This window comes from Grampus griseus (genome assembly GCF_964374135.1).
Source record: "Grampus griseus genome assembly, chromosome: 17".
NCBI lineage: Eukaryota > Metazoa > Chordata > Mammalia > Artiodactyla > Delphinidae > Grampus > Grampus griseus.
Window position 1 is genome coordinate 24,450,726 of NC_139011.1, and position 14,815 is coordinate 24,465,540.

At 34.0% G+C, this 14,815-nt stretch overlaps 1 protein-coding gene across 3 annotated transcripts in view; it reads left to right on the plus strand.

Annotated features, from left to right (window-relative positions):
- Window positions 1-14,815, plus strand: part of CSMD3 (CUB and Sushi multiple domains 3) — a gene marked incomplete at both ends in the record, with an annotated part of 1,078,626 nt that overhangs the window by 284,681 nt on the left and 779,130 nt on the right. For all 3 annotated transcript variants that reach the window (XM_082674966.1, XM_082674967.1, XM_082674968.1), the window contains one exon: window positions 11,656-11,863. In XM_082674966.1, coding sequence (XP_082531092.1) covers window positions 11,656-11,863 — 208 coding nt within the window. The remainder of the gene's footprint in view (window positions 1-11,655; window positions 11,864-14,815) is intronic.

The window sequence follows — 14,815 nt, forward strand, 5'->3', positions numbered from 1 at the left end:
AAGGACACTGGTTTTATTCTAAATTCAAGAAAAGCTAGTAGAATGTTACAAATAGGAAAGTGTGATTGACATCATTTCATTTCCACTTTAAAAAAGCACTCTTTACTTCCTTGTAACAAATAAATTTTAATGGCAGAAGAGAGGAAAGAGGAATTGATGTTGGTAGGATATTTAAAAAAAATTTTGTTGGAGTATAGTTGCTTTACGATATTGTGTTAGTTCATACTGTACAGCAAAGTGAATCAACTATACGTGTACAAATATCCCCTCTTTTTTGGATTTCCTTCTCACTTAGGTCACCACAGAGCACTGAGTAGAGTTCCCTGTGCTATACAGTAGGCTCTCATTAGAAGGATATTAATTTGGTCACACTGAGAAATGGTAGAACATGGATAAGTAAATCAACCAAAAATATATAGGGAAATAGATAAATATTTATATATATTTAAAATTGATAGCACAGAGACTGGCATAAAATTAATACTCAAATATATAACTACTATTAGTTGTATTAAACATGATTCCTATCTTCAGAGAACTCAGTACCTATCTGGAAAGATTTGAGAAATAAACATACTCCTAAGTTCAGCAAGCTTGAATTGGATGAGGGAAATACTCTAATTTTATGAAAAAAATCATTCAAAGTTCATATAAAAGTCAGTAATATATCCTCCAAAGCCGTTCTATTCAATGTCATTTAAGATAGATATTTTGGTTCCCCATTAAGTGTCAGGCATATTTCTAAGCACTGAAAATACAGGGATGAAAAAGACATAAATTGTTTCTGTCCCTGCAGGGTTAAATTCTTGCTGTTTAAATAAGCCTTGTCTTTTTTAAACTAAATTAACAGATTCACTCAAATTTTAAAATTTCCATTTTCAAGTAAATGGGGCTCAAGTTCTATAATTTTAGATATGGTGAAGTACTCCAAGTTATTTATAAAACTAAACACAAGACATAAATGACTGTTCAGTGATCTGGTCTATGAAGTAGAACAGGGAGAAGAATCCTCAAAAATACATCAGATTTAAATATGAATTTGAGAATTCCTTAATTAAAGTAAATTATTTGACAAAATGAGTTCCAGTGGAATGGATTTTTATTGTCTATATAACTAATAGTCCATGTTGCAAAAGTAAACAGATCTTGACATTACAATTGTCTAATTCAGCAAATATTTATTTCTCACCCATGCAATATCTAATGTAGCTTTGGTGACCCATCTTGATCTTGTAGTTTTTGCCATCTGTGATAGCTGTTATCTTGAGAAGTCTGTGAATTAAGATCAGTTAAGGCCAAAGTAAGGACAGTGGTCTTACTCTAAATTCAAGGAAAGCCATTAAAATGTTACAAACAGGAGAGTGTGCATAAAATGATCTGATTTCCACTTTCAAAAGATATTCTAGGCTCCCCTTTAGAAAATAAATTATAAAGGTACACGAGAAGGAGATGGGATTGAAGTCATGGTCTGTATCATTCCTAAGCAGAAAGGATGTCAAAGAATATTCTTAAGAACTAGGCTTGGATGTGACTTAAGTCGCTTTTGCCCAATTCCCATCTGACAGCCCTTAGCTTCAGGGCACCATTCTAGCTTCCTGGGTGGTGGTGATATGCAGTCTTACTGAGAAAATGGAGCAGTAAACACATAATATTGTTTCTGCTTCACAACATTTGCTATCAGAATCTTGGAAGCAAAAGTTCCTCATGTCTAAATGATAATTATTTCTTCTCTTTTACTTATTCCCAGCTACTGTTTCAAACTCCTACAGTGTTTGAGAGTTCTGTCTCCAGGTGAGAATTAGTAACCCTTCCTACTGAAATTTATGCAGTCCATCACTATGAAATGGACAAAGATTTTGGAAAGGCTAATTGCTACCCAAACTGGTTAATATGTTTTATTAACATTGAAGATTCCCCCTAGACAATTGAATGGACAGTGAAAAAGATTGAGCTAAATGACATAGATAACAGAATTGTCAGTTTACCTGGAGGATAGTTGAAATAAAGAGAGTGGATAATATCACCTTGGGAGAAAGTATATTAAAAGAAGAGTAGAGGCCTAGGGAGCTCTGATATTAAAGTAACTGGTAGAGAAAGAGGAGGCAGTGAGGTAGATGGATAAGAAGCGTTAGACAGCTACAAGGGTAACCAATAAAATATTTCACATGGAAGCCAAAGAATAGGAGAGTAATGAGTTAATAACAATGCCAGCTGTCACTGAGAGACCCATTTAAAAAATACTAACAAGTATGTGTCCGTTAGGAAGTCAATGTTGAGCTTAGGAGAAGGGGTTCAATAGAAAGTATGAAGAGAAACAAGAATGCAGTTAATTGAGGGATCACTAGGAGGTAAATAAGTAGAAACATTAAGCAAAGGTACATTTTCAGAGGAATTTGGAAAGGGAAGAGGAAAAGGAGGTTAATAGACCAAGATAAATTTAGTTTGTCTTGCTATTTGGAGGTGGATGGGGTTGGCTTCCATCTTATATGGACTTTTAGGATGGTATTAGAGAGGTACTTATCAGCTTAAGTGATCCCAAGTAAAGACCTGGAGTTAGGTAGAAGATAGGGTCAAGTACCCAAATGAATGGATTAGCTATTTTACATGAGTTACTACAGTGATTGTTGATTCTAACTATGCAGTAGAATCACCTAGGGAATGTAAAAAAAGATTGCCCTACTATTGACCCCACTATCAAGCAAGTAAATAAGAATCTTGGGGTTGGGGTTGATGTATAGGTGTTTTAAAATGCTCTACACAGATTTCTGATAATTCAATCTGTGTTGAAACAGAAGTGATAAGATTTTGGAAATTCTGAGAGAAATCATACCCTGAACATTCTTTTTTAAATGAAGTAGCATTAAAGTTTGCCTTCTGAGAGTAGTAATCAGCACATGGAGTGGGGCCTCAAGGAGAGCAATGGAGGTTAAAAATAAGGTATAAACAAGGACAGGACTTTTATAAAATAGAAAGAACTGAGCTGGTAGCTACTATCTTTACTGAAACCATAGTTTCAAATTGCAAATTTCTGGGCTTGTCTCTAGATTAATCTGGGGAGAACTGACATTTTTAGATTACGTGGAATATCTGTTTATTTACATAGATCTATTTAGTTACATAGGTCTATATTTTCTCTCAAAAATATAATTAGAGCTTTACTCAGGCTTTCCTTCTCTATTTTTATTCCTAAATTTTTGAAATTTTATCCTATTAGCAATGATATTTAAAAAAATTTCAGTTTGTAATTGTTCAGTGCTGATATATTTTTGTATATTGCCCTTGTATTCAGTAACCTTGCTTAATTCACAGATTAAGTCATGTATTTTATCTGGTGAGTCTCTTGAATACTCCACATACATAATTCTGCTATCTGTAATTAAAGAAGTTGTACTTTATTGAAGTTAAATATGGAGAAAAATCTAAAAATTAGTTAACTCCCACTTGCTTGGTACTGAATAGCAATAATCAGTTTCTGTTTATGCTCACCTTTTTATTATAAAGCTTTTGACCTGCAACATACATTTTGTTCTTAAAATTTATTTGGCAGTCCTTCTCATTCTTCTATTTTGTTTTGACATTTTGTTCCAATTATCAATTAATCTCTTTTGTAATAGTGACATATTACTTGTGTTTTCTTTTTATTCTACCCCATAGATGGCTCAGACATCAGAATTTAATTTGATGATGAGCTTAAATGGTTATATTTACTCATTTGTTTATTTCATATTTAATTCAGTAAATTCCTATAAACCTCTACTATATGTCAGTCTTTCTTTTAATAAAACAGATATGATGCGAACAAAAATAGATGCATGATCTGTCCATTGTTGAAAGTGGGGTGTTAAGGTCCCCCACTATTATTGTGTTACTGTTGGTTTCTCCTTTTATGGCTGTTAGTATTTGCCTTGTATATTGCAGTGTTCCTATGTTGGGTGCCTGTATGTTTCCAAGTGTTATATCTTCTTCTTGGATTGATCCCTTGATCATTATGTAGTGTCCTTCTTTGTCTCTTGTAACAGTCTTTATTTTAAAGTCTATTTTGTCTGATATGAGTATTGCTACTCCATTTGATTTCCATTTGCATGGAATACCTTTTTCCATCTGCTCACTTTCAGTCTGTATGTGTCCCTAGGTCTGAAGTGGGTCTCTTGTAGACAGCATATATGTGGGTTTTGTTTTTGTATCCATTCAGACAGTCTGTGTCTTTTGGTGGGATCATTTAATCCATTTATATTTAAAGTAATTATCGATATGTATAAGGAAACACAGGCCTTAAATGACACATTAGACCAGGTAGACTTAATTGATATTTATAGAGCATTTCATCCAAAAGCAACAGAATACACATCTTTCCCTCATACACATGGATCATTCTCCAGGACTGACCACATGCTGGGCCACAAAGAGAGCGTCAGTAAATTTAAGAAGACTGAAATCATATCAAGCCTTTTTTCTGACCACAACACTATGAGATTAGAAATAAATGACAAGAAAGAGAAAACTGTATAAAACACAAACATATGGAGGCTAAACAATATACTACTAAACAGCCAGTGGATCACTGAAGAAATCAAAGAGGAAATTAAAAAATACAGAGACAAATGAAAATGGAAGCACAATGATCCAGAACCTATGGGATGCAGCAAAAACAATCCTAAGAGGGAATTTTATAGCAATACAGTATTACCTCAGGAAACAAGAAAAATCTCAAATAAACAACCTAGCTTTACACCTAAAGCAACTAGAGAAAGAAAAAGAAGCAAAACCTAAAGTCAGTGGAAGGAAAGAAATCATAAAGATTAGAGCAGAAATAAATGAAATAGAAATGAAGAAATAAGTGAAATAGAGATGAAAACAATAGCAAAGATCAACGAAACTAAAAGTTCTTTGAAAAGATAAACAAAATTGAGAAACCTTTAGCCAGACTCATCAAGAAAGAAAGGGAGAGGACTCAAATCAATAAAATTAGAAATGAAAAAGGAGAAGTTACAACTGACACCACAGAAATACAAAGGATCATAAGAAACTACTGCAAGCAACTGTATGGCAATAAATGGACAACCTGGAAGAAATTGACAAATTCTTAGAAAGGTGCAACCTCCTAAGACTGAATCAGGAAGAAACAGAAAATACGAACAGACCAATCATAAGTACTGAAATTGGAACTGTTATTAAAAAATCCCAACAGACAGAAGTCCAGGACTAGATGGCTTTATAGGCGAATTCTGTCAAACACTTAGAGAAGAGATAACACCTATCCTCCTCAAACTTTTCCAAAATATAGCAGAGAGAGGAACACTCCCAAACTCATTCTGTGAGGCCACCATCACCCTGATACCAAAACCAGACAAAGATACCACAAAAAAAGAAAATTACAGGCCAATATCACTGATGAATATAGACACAAAAACCCTCAACAAAATACTAGCAATATGAATCCAACAATATATTAAAAGGATCATACAACATAATCAAGTGGGATTTATCCCAGTGATGCAAAGAATTTTCAATATCCACAGATCAAACAACACACCAACAGATTGATACACCACATCAAGAAATTGAAGAATAAAAACCATATTATCATCTCAATAGATGCAGAAAAAGCTTTGGACAAAATTCAACACCCATTTATAATAAAAACTCTCCACAAAGTGGGCATAAAGGGAACATACCTCAATATAATAAAGGCCATATATGACAGACCTATAGCTAACATCATACTCAGTGGTGAAAAGCTGAAAGCATTTCCTCTAAGATCAGGATGTCCTCTAAGACAAGGATGTCAACTCTTGCCACTTTTATTCAACATAGTTTTGGAAGTCCTAGCTATGGCAGTCAGAGAAGAAAAAGAAATAAAAGGAATACAAATTGGAAAAGAAGTTAAGCTGCCATTGTTTGGAGGTGACATGATACAATACATAAAAAATCCTGAAGACGCTACCAGAGAACTACTAGAGCTCATTAATGAGGTTCGGTAAAATTGCAGGATACAAAATTAATACACAGAAATCTGTTGCATTTCTATACACTAACAATGAAATATCAGAAAGAGAAATTCAAGACACAATACCATTTACCATTGCACCAAAAAGAATAAAATACCTAAGAATAAACCTGCCTAAGGAGACAAAAGACCTGTACTATGTAAACTATAAGATGCTGATGAAAGGAATCGAAGACAGCACAAACAGATGGAAAGATATATTGTGTTCTTGGATTGGAAGAATCAATATTGTCAAAATGACTATACTGTCCAAGGCAATCAACAGATTCAATGCAATCCCTATCAAATTACCAATGGAATTTTTTGCAGAACTAGAACAAAATACCTTAAAATTTGTATGGAGACACAAAAGACCCCGAATACCAAAGCAGTCTTGAGAAAGAAAAACGAAGCTGGAGGAATCAAGATCCTTGACTTCAGACTGTACTACAAAGTTATAGTCATCAAAACAGTATGGTACTGGCACAAAAATAGAAATACAGAGCAATGGAAAAAGATAGAAATCCCAGAAATAAACCCATGCACCTATGGTCAATTGATCTATGACAACGGAGGCAAGAGTATACAATGGAGGAAAGACAGTCTCTTAAGTAAAGTGCTGGGAAAACTGGACAGCTGCATGTAAAAAAAATGAAATTAGAACATTCTTTAACACTGTACAGAAAAACTCAAAATGGATTAAAGACTTAAATGTGAGCTTGGACACTATAAAACTCTCAGAGGGAAGCATAGGCAGAACACTCTCTGACATAAATCAAAGCAATATATTTTTTGATCTGTCTTCCAGAGTAATGGAAATAAAAACAAAGGTAAACAAATGGGATAAATTTTACAAATGGGATAAACAAGTACAAATAATTTTGATTTTATTTTGTCACTTTTTTCCCTGCTCTATACGTTGTAAGAGATTAAAGGACATTGTTTATCAAGTTTGTATAAATTTAGTTATTTTAAAGTGTAGAAATAGGAGTATTCGATGATAGATTTATAATATTATAAACAAAATTAGGTTTAATATTTTAAATTTAATAGCTATATTTTTTTATCAGTAGATTTGAGTACACTAAGAATTTAAGAGGGAGTTGTTAGTATTTCCTCCAGGTGATTGGAATAAATCCCAAATCAAATGATCATGTTTTAAAAAATTCTTATTCTCAAAAGACTACATTGCCTTCATTGATTCTATTGGCTGAACTGGTTGTTTCCTTCATGTTTTACAACAGACTGAGTCTTCAAACTTCTTAACATGCAACTTGCCATCATTCAGCCTATGTATTGCATTAAAAAAAAAAAAAGCACACCTAAAATCTTACAACCTATACAGATTTTAGGACAAGAGTAGAGAAACTACCAACCTTTTTTATATTCCCTGTATGTTAAATAACTACATTTTGAAGCAATCATAACTTCTAGTTAACCTCAAGAGAAGTGTAAGATATTTAATCACGTTGCTTTACTCTTTAGGTGAAAAAATACTGTTCTTAAAAATGGGCCTAAGAGAATTATTCTGATTTATTGTGCAGTGATACTATTTATTCCAAAGTGCCTACAAAGACCAAATTAATCTTTTGAAGATATTGAGATAATAATATGCTAAACTACTGAATAAACGAGAGGTGGTTTATCTTTAGGAAACAATAAAGCATGCCAAAAATTGCTTGGATTCTTGATTCAGCCCCCTAATCTGTATCCTCCATTATCTTCTTTCCCTCTCCTCTTCATAGAGCAGCCAGAATGTTTTCAAAACTCAAAACCAATCATGTCATCTCTTTGCTGAAAACCCATCAGTAACTTTCCACTGCTCTGAATAGTTTTGTCAGAAAGATCCTGCAAGGTCTAGCACCTAGTTGCCTTTCCACCTCATTTGGTACCACTTGGCAGTTGCACACAGATTTTCTTTCAGTTTGGAAAATTTTGGAGAATGCCCATTTCCTCTGGTGAAAGCATAAGTGTACCTACTCAGAACAACTTTCCTTTTCCTCATTAACTATTCACCCTTCAGGTTTCTAGTCCATCATTGCTTCCTCAAAGAATCCTTGTTTCTGAATTCTCTAACTACTGCAAAGCCCCAAACATACAATGTCGGTACTAAATGCTCCTTCTGCAAAGTACCTGACAGAAATGTAATTTTATATGTTTATCTTGTCATTTGTTTAGAGCCTTACTCTCTTCTAGACAGGATGCTTAATGAGGGCAGGTATTGTGCTGACTTTTGATCACCACTGTAGCATGAGAGACTAACGCAGTTCCTCCTGGTACTTAGTAGATCTCAATGAATATTTTTTTGAATAGATAACCAAATTAATAAACTTTAAAATTCACAGAAAGTGTATACAAGTAACCAACATGACCCCATGTGTATCTTGAGTATGTTAAAAAATGGTTCTATTTAATAGCCTGTGAACCCTGCCCTTTCTGTGACATGTGGGACAGAAGATACTACAGACAACACTAATCAAACGGGCAAGCCTGGTGGCCAGGACAGAGTGATGCTGAAAGAATAAAAGTTCTATCATTGACAGGATTTGTACCAACTCACTTTGCCCAGAGACCAGGCAATATTACTTAGCAGAGAGAGCACAGCACTAGATTTAAGGGTTTCATGGTTTGTCCTAATTCTGCCTTTCACTTGTTCTAACTCTGGTATAAAGTAAAAATTTTAATTTAGATAATACATTTTACTATAAGAGTCTATGATTACAGAAAATGTATTGTTTTTTTATAAATATTATAGTAAATCCAGTCTGAATTGCAATACAAAGGTTCTAGCATTCAGGTAGATTACCTAGCCAAAATGTTGTATATCTAACGTGTACTAAAAGCAAACTTTATTTATTTCACAATTTTGTCAGATACTGATTCTATGATAGCCTCTGTAGTAATAAAGAGATCAAACAGGAGTGCTGAACAAAGAACTTGATACAGGAATTGGCAAGAGCATTGGTTTGAATGCTGGAAGATCTCAGTTCCCATCCTTGTTTTCAACTGCAAGTCAGTCATGCTTTTGGGTTGAAGACTTTCCCTGGAGTGAACTATGCTGTTAGTTGCTCTCCATATCATGTGTCAGGAGTTTGGGGTGATTTCTCTCTTTTGTGAGCCTAGATTACTTCTTAAAGGAGACCATGCAGAGAAATTGATTTGTTTGCCCTGGAGCTTGGGGGACACAGTGTATTATCATTAAGACCATGGCTGAAATATTTAAATGTCTGCTGTTGTAAACCCAGAAGGCTACATTTGGGAAGAAATTGCATGTCCACAGAGGATAAATAAATGGGGCATGTTTTCTTAACCATATGCAGGACTTTTGTGAGGGAGTTCTGGCCTGGAATTGTCCTAGATCCTGCCCAAGAGGCCCACCTAGAAGGATAAGGAGACATAGTTGGAAAGAGGGTGGAAGGATACCATTCTATACCCATGGTATGAGGGAGAAAATAAGCAGCCAGCTAGAGAAACACATTCACCCACAACAAGGGAACTGATTGGGTTACTTCTGAGGGTCCCATGAAAAGGTTCATGAACAAAATGAACCATCTTTCTTTAATCATCTGCCAAAGCCCTTGGAAACCAGTACCAAATCAGTGCCAAGCAAATAAGATTCATCTCCCCTGATCCTTTCTACTTCCAAATCTAGGATGAATCATAGAGAGCTCAGTGAGCAGGGGTGGATGAAAAGAAATTCTAGGAGGGGAAACAGGGAAGAAGAGCCCACTTCACTGCCTCACCTCTGCCCCATCTGCCACAAGCCCAGGGGAGCAAAGAACCTTAACCTAAATGAAGTCACAATTTTTTGTGAGTATCCAGGACTAGACAAATTAATTGATAAATTGATATTTTTGAATTAAAAAAAGTGGAGGAATTTTTTCTTAATCTGAGTGTGAACTGAAATGTTTCTGCCTGAGATTTTATCTAGAGACAGGGAAGTAAATAGCTCACAGAGCTGGTTTGAATATGTTGTATGCCAGCTACACTACAAATATATAATAATGTAACATTTTATTTCTGAAGCAGTACTCAGCGTTGGTGTTAGTACTGAGAAGACAAAAAGTAGAAATAATTTGTGGTTGGGGATTGGGGGCAGCAGGACATTTTCACCAGAGGTTAAAGTTAAGGTATTGAGGGAAGGCATTGTATGTTCTGACGAGAAAATTGTAGTAATATATCTCATAGTCTAGACTGGACCACTACTAGTTCATTCTAATTACTCAACAGACTTAAAAAAATAGAGAGGGCATCATGAAAATAAATATCATATACACAGTAGTGTATGATGAAAATTAAGTATCTTTTAAGAACAATATTATTTATGCTTTCAATTTATGAATTATGGAGCTAGGTGGGTAAAGAGTGGGACAGAAAGAAGCTAATGTTATTTAATGCATACAATATGGTAAGAAAGTTGTTCCCAGTACCAAAGCATGTTGCCATTCCATGCCCGTTGTGGAGTTAAACAGGATGCTGCCATCTCTATTTATTAAAGTTACAGATTGTTAACTATTACATCAAATAATAATTGGTCTTTATAGAGCTAGATATTTCCTCAGACATTTGATTTGAATGGAAGGAATTCCCTGAGTAGCTCAAGATAACAGCATAAATCTTGAGAAATTTGATTGCACAAATAATCTAGTAGCCTATTGACTGGCCTAAACAGTGTTATGACAAGACAAATTTTATAGCTTCAGTTTCTTTATAAAGCAAGGAGCTTTATCTTATGTTTTAACACTAAACACAGGTGGTCATGTAACCCCTCTGTTGGGGTTACATACAACATTGGCCAAAAGTAGACTCATGGATAATCTATGACCCTTATTTGGGAAATGAGAACCACAGGTCCAAATGTAAAATTAGTAGAAACTTTCCAAATGGAAGAAAAGTATGATTACTTAGAAATAGAAGGTTCTGAGCCACCTACAATATCATAAGTAGATAGTTTCTATTTAACCTAGCATTGATGCCATTGCATTTATAATGTTGTGTATACATAATCGTATGAATACCTAGCAAAATATGTTTACATTGTTTGATAGAGTCATAGGAATGTGTTACTAAAGATATGTTACTGAATATATTATTGAAGTTACTATATTATTTCTTTCTAATTAAAGTTTTGTAGATATGTGATGATGTATTCTATTTAAACTGCATTTCCACAAATGTTTTCAGTAGCTTTTGAAAAATGCCAATGACAGAAACTATATTATATTCTCTCTTACATCATTTATTTGGTATATACCTACATTAAGGAAATAAAAACAAAGCTCAGACCTACCATGAACATGCACAAAGTGACTAAAGATTTCCTATTATAGACCTTAAGAATGATGTTTCATTTGTTTTACTTGCTTCATCACCTAATCAATGAAAAGGAAATCTTAATTCTGTTATCCTGAGATCTAATTGGAGTATAGATTTTTACTTACTTTCATTGCTGTTTCAATCAATGGTTATAAAATAGTCAAGATAGCATTTGTATTTATATATGTGCTTAAATTTTTCATGGACTTCTCATTTAATCTCTATTATTATAATATGCACTTGGTATCACAACATTTGTCCTGTTATTTTTATCCAATAATGTTAACAGAGTTGATTTAATCGCATTTCTCTTAATGATTTATATCTGAACATCTCATCTTTGTTTTCAACAGCTGAAGATGCATGTGGAGGAACAATGAGAGGATCTAGTGGCGTCATATCAAGCCCTAGTTTTCCTAATGAGTATCATAATAATGCTGATTGCACTTGGACCATTGTAGCAGAGCCTGGGGACACAATTTCACTCATATTTACTGATTTCCAAATGGAAGAAAAGTATGATTACTTAGAAATAGAAGGTTCTGAGCCACCTACAATATGGTAAGTAGTTTCTATCAATCTAGCTTTGATGTCATTGCCTGAGGCCAGTTGGGAATCAGAGAAAAACTGTATGTGGGCCTTTAAAGGATTAAATATTTAAAAGAACTAACAGTTACAGGAAAATTGTAAGGCGTAGCTGTCAGAGCTGAGGAAGATTTTGGAGATTGGGTACTAATATATAGAATGGAATTTTGAAAGATGAAGCTTTCCATCAGTATTTCTTTATCACTCAATCAATGAAAAATAATGTGATTTTTATCAAAACTTGTATAAGGAAATAAGAGTTGTTCCTACAATTGTGTTCCTTAGTGTGCCAGTTCATACTCTGGTTCATAATCTGGTTCCTTTCAGATTAATTGAATAGTCTTGGAAGTAATTTGCCTTTGTTTTTGTAGATAGCTCTTTTATGTATCCTGTTATCTGAAGGCAAAAATTAAACACTGTGATCTGGGTGAATGTGGTCTGTTTCTTTAGAGACTCAAGGCATGGTCTCATGAAAATTAGAGTTTTCAAAACATACTTTTAGGATATAGTATTTGTAAAAAGAAAATATTTCTTTATGCTGTTTTAAAAATTTAAATGCACTGATATCATTGAAGTATAATGTAGACTTAGTAATTGAAGAATGGTGGGATTAGTGAAATGAAGACATAGGTAAACTCTAGACTAAAAGGGCCTTTTAAACCAGGTAAAATATTTAATAAGAATAGCAGGAACTTATTAAAGGATTTTTATCAAAAGCAATTACATGAAGAGGTTTGTGTTTTCAAATGATGATTCTTGCTGAAGTATAGAGATTGATTTGAAGTGGGGCTCGATTAGCTGTAAGAAAATTTCTTAAGAGATGTTTGCTGTAATCCAAGAAAAAAAATCATGGTAGCTTGTATTAAGATGGTACTGATGGAGATAAAGAAGTAGAATGAGTTGAGAGATTTTTAGGAGGTATAATGATAAAGACCTCTGTAGTGAATTGAAGAGTGATAAAGAAGGTGGTGTTCAAATAAAACATCATTTCTGGCTTGCGTAAATTGGTAAAGGCAGGAGAGATACTCACTGAATTGGAAAATGTTGAAGGAAGGTCACGTTTGGGATGGGAATGCTATGGTTATTGAGAGATGTTTTACATATATTTAGTTTGAAGTCTCTTTGAGACATGCTGTTAAAGCCATCTAATAGACAACAATATCTATCTATATGATTCAGGAGCTGTGAGGAGAAGCATCACTGATAGTGTAGTTGATATTGATGGTAATAGAACCAAAAGGCATCAATAACATTGGCTAGACAGAGACAGGATGGAATGAGAAGATAAGAGGGCACTAGGATTGAGTTGGAGCATCAACAGCATATAAGGCCCAGGCTTAGGAGGATGATCCAGCAAAGGAGACTAAGACAGAGAGACAGGAGGAAATCTAGGGGAATAAGCTGTCACACAGGCAAGACAAATGTGAAGAAGAAAGAATAAGACAACATTGCAGATTGCTGTTGAAAGGACATTAGGTAAATGTGTGTGTTTGTGTGTGTGTGTGTGTATGTGTTTTAATACATTCATAGTTGGCTAGACGTCAGCAAAAGTACCGTGTTTCTATCAGCTTAGTCATACCTTTTTAGGTAAGATGAAAATAACACACTTAGCTATACCAACTTTGTTTTTTTGTTTGTTTGTGTTTTCCTCTATCTTTCAGTCCCTCGATACCCAAGTTTATATAACTTTAACTCTTCCCATGATAATTTTGTGCCTGGGTACAATGAAACTCAGCAGAATCCTGGTTTAAAAATGTTAGAGAATTCAAAAACTATTGTTTCATAAATTGCTACTTCTACAGTGTTACATATTTGAGTCATATCAAGGTAGATGATAATGCCGTGGATTTTCCAATAATTTTATCTCTTGGTGTAGAAGAGATCCCATTAAAAATGAAAAATTTTAAACTTGCAACATATTTGATTGCTAGAAGGAAATTAGAAAACACTGTTTCTTGGCACCTGTTCCTTTGTTACCACTGCATTCTAGAAACCAAATCTAACACATTTACTTTAGGGATCATAACATACCCATTTATGTTCATAATAGTTACTTTCTCTTTTCAGATTAAGCATTCTTAGTAATAATTTGTTTATCATCTAAATGAACACCCTTCGTATGTTTCCAAGTTTCTGGAATAAATACAGCTTATTCAATAATAGTATCAGATCTACAAATTTCTTTTCTCTCCATTTTCTCATTAAATGACACTGGACCACTTTATTTATTTCCCCCTTCCTCAGGAAGAAAATAGCAAGAAATTAATTGTTTTACTGTCCTTTTAAATTAATGTTACCATGAATATTTAGATAGACTTGTTAAATTCCTTGTTGTAAAATATAAACACCAAGGTCATTTGGCACTTTTCAAGAAAATGATACAAATACCAAAACTATGTTATATTTTTATAAATGGCAATTGAAAGATACAGTGTCAGTAAATAATATTGTCTGTAGTCACTTAAATGTAATAAAACAACATTCCTTTTAATTGTATTAGTTACAGAATTGATGTATAAAATGATCTGTGAATAATTAAAACTTTAAATCTAATCCTGGCCCTCTAATCCCTTTACATTTTTTAATGTTCTCATATCTTTTTAAACATATAGTCATCAGAATGAGACATTTTATTTCAGGTGGCATTACATTGGTTCTTTCTTATGAGTATGCATTGCTCATATAATATTTTCAATCCTTAATAGAACTGAAAAGATAAATGAGAACAGGGGACCCATTTACATTATTTTGATTAAAATTACAGACGATTCCTTGATTACAGGCCCTTCATTGAGGAACTGGGAACTTGCCACTGGCCACTATGCATTTTATTCTGTTCTGGAAGTTCAGGCAGTGAAGCAGGGCTTACTGTAACCTGCCTTTGACTTTGGCAACAGGGAATAAATCAGCCCAGTAATTGTGCTGCAC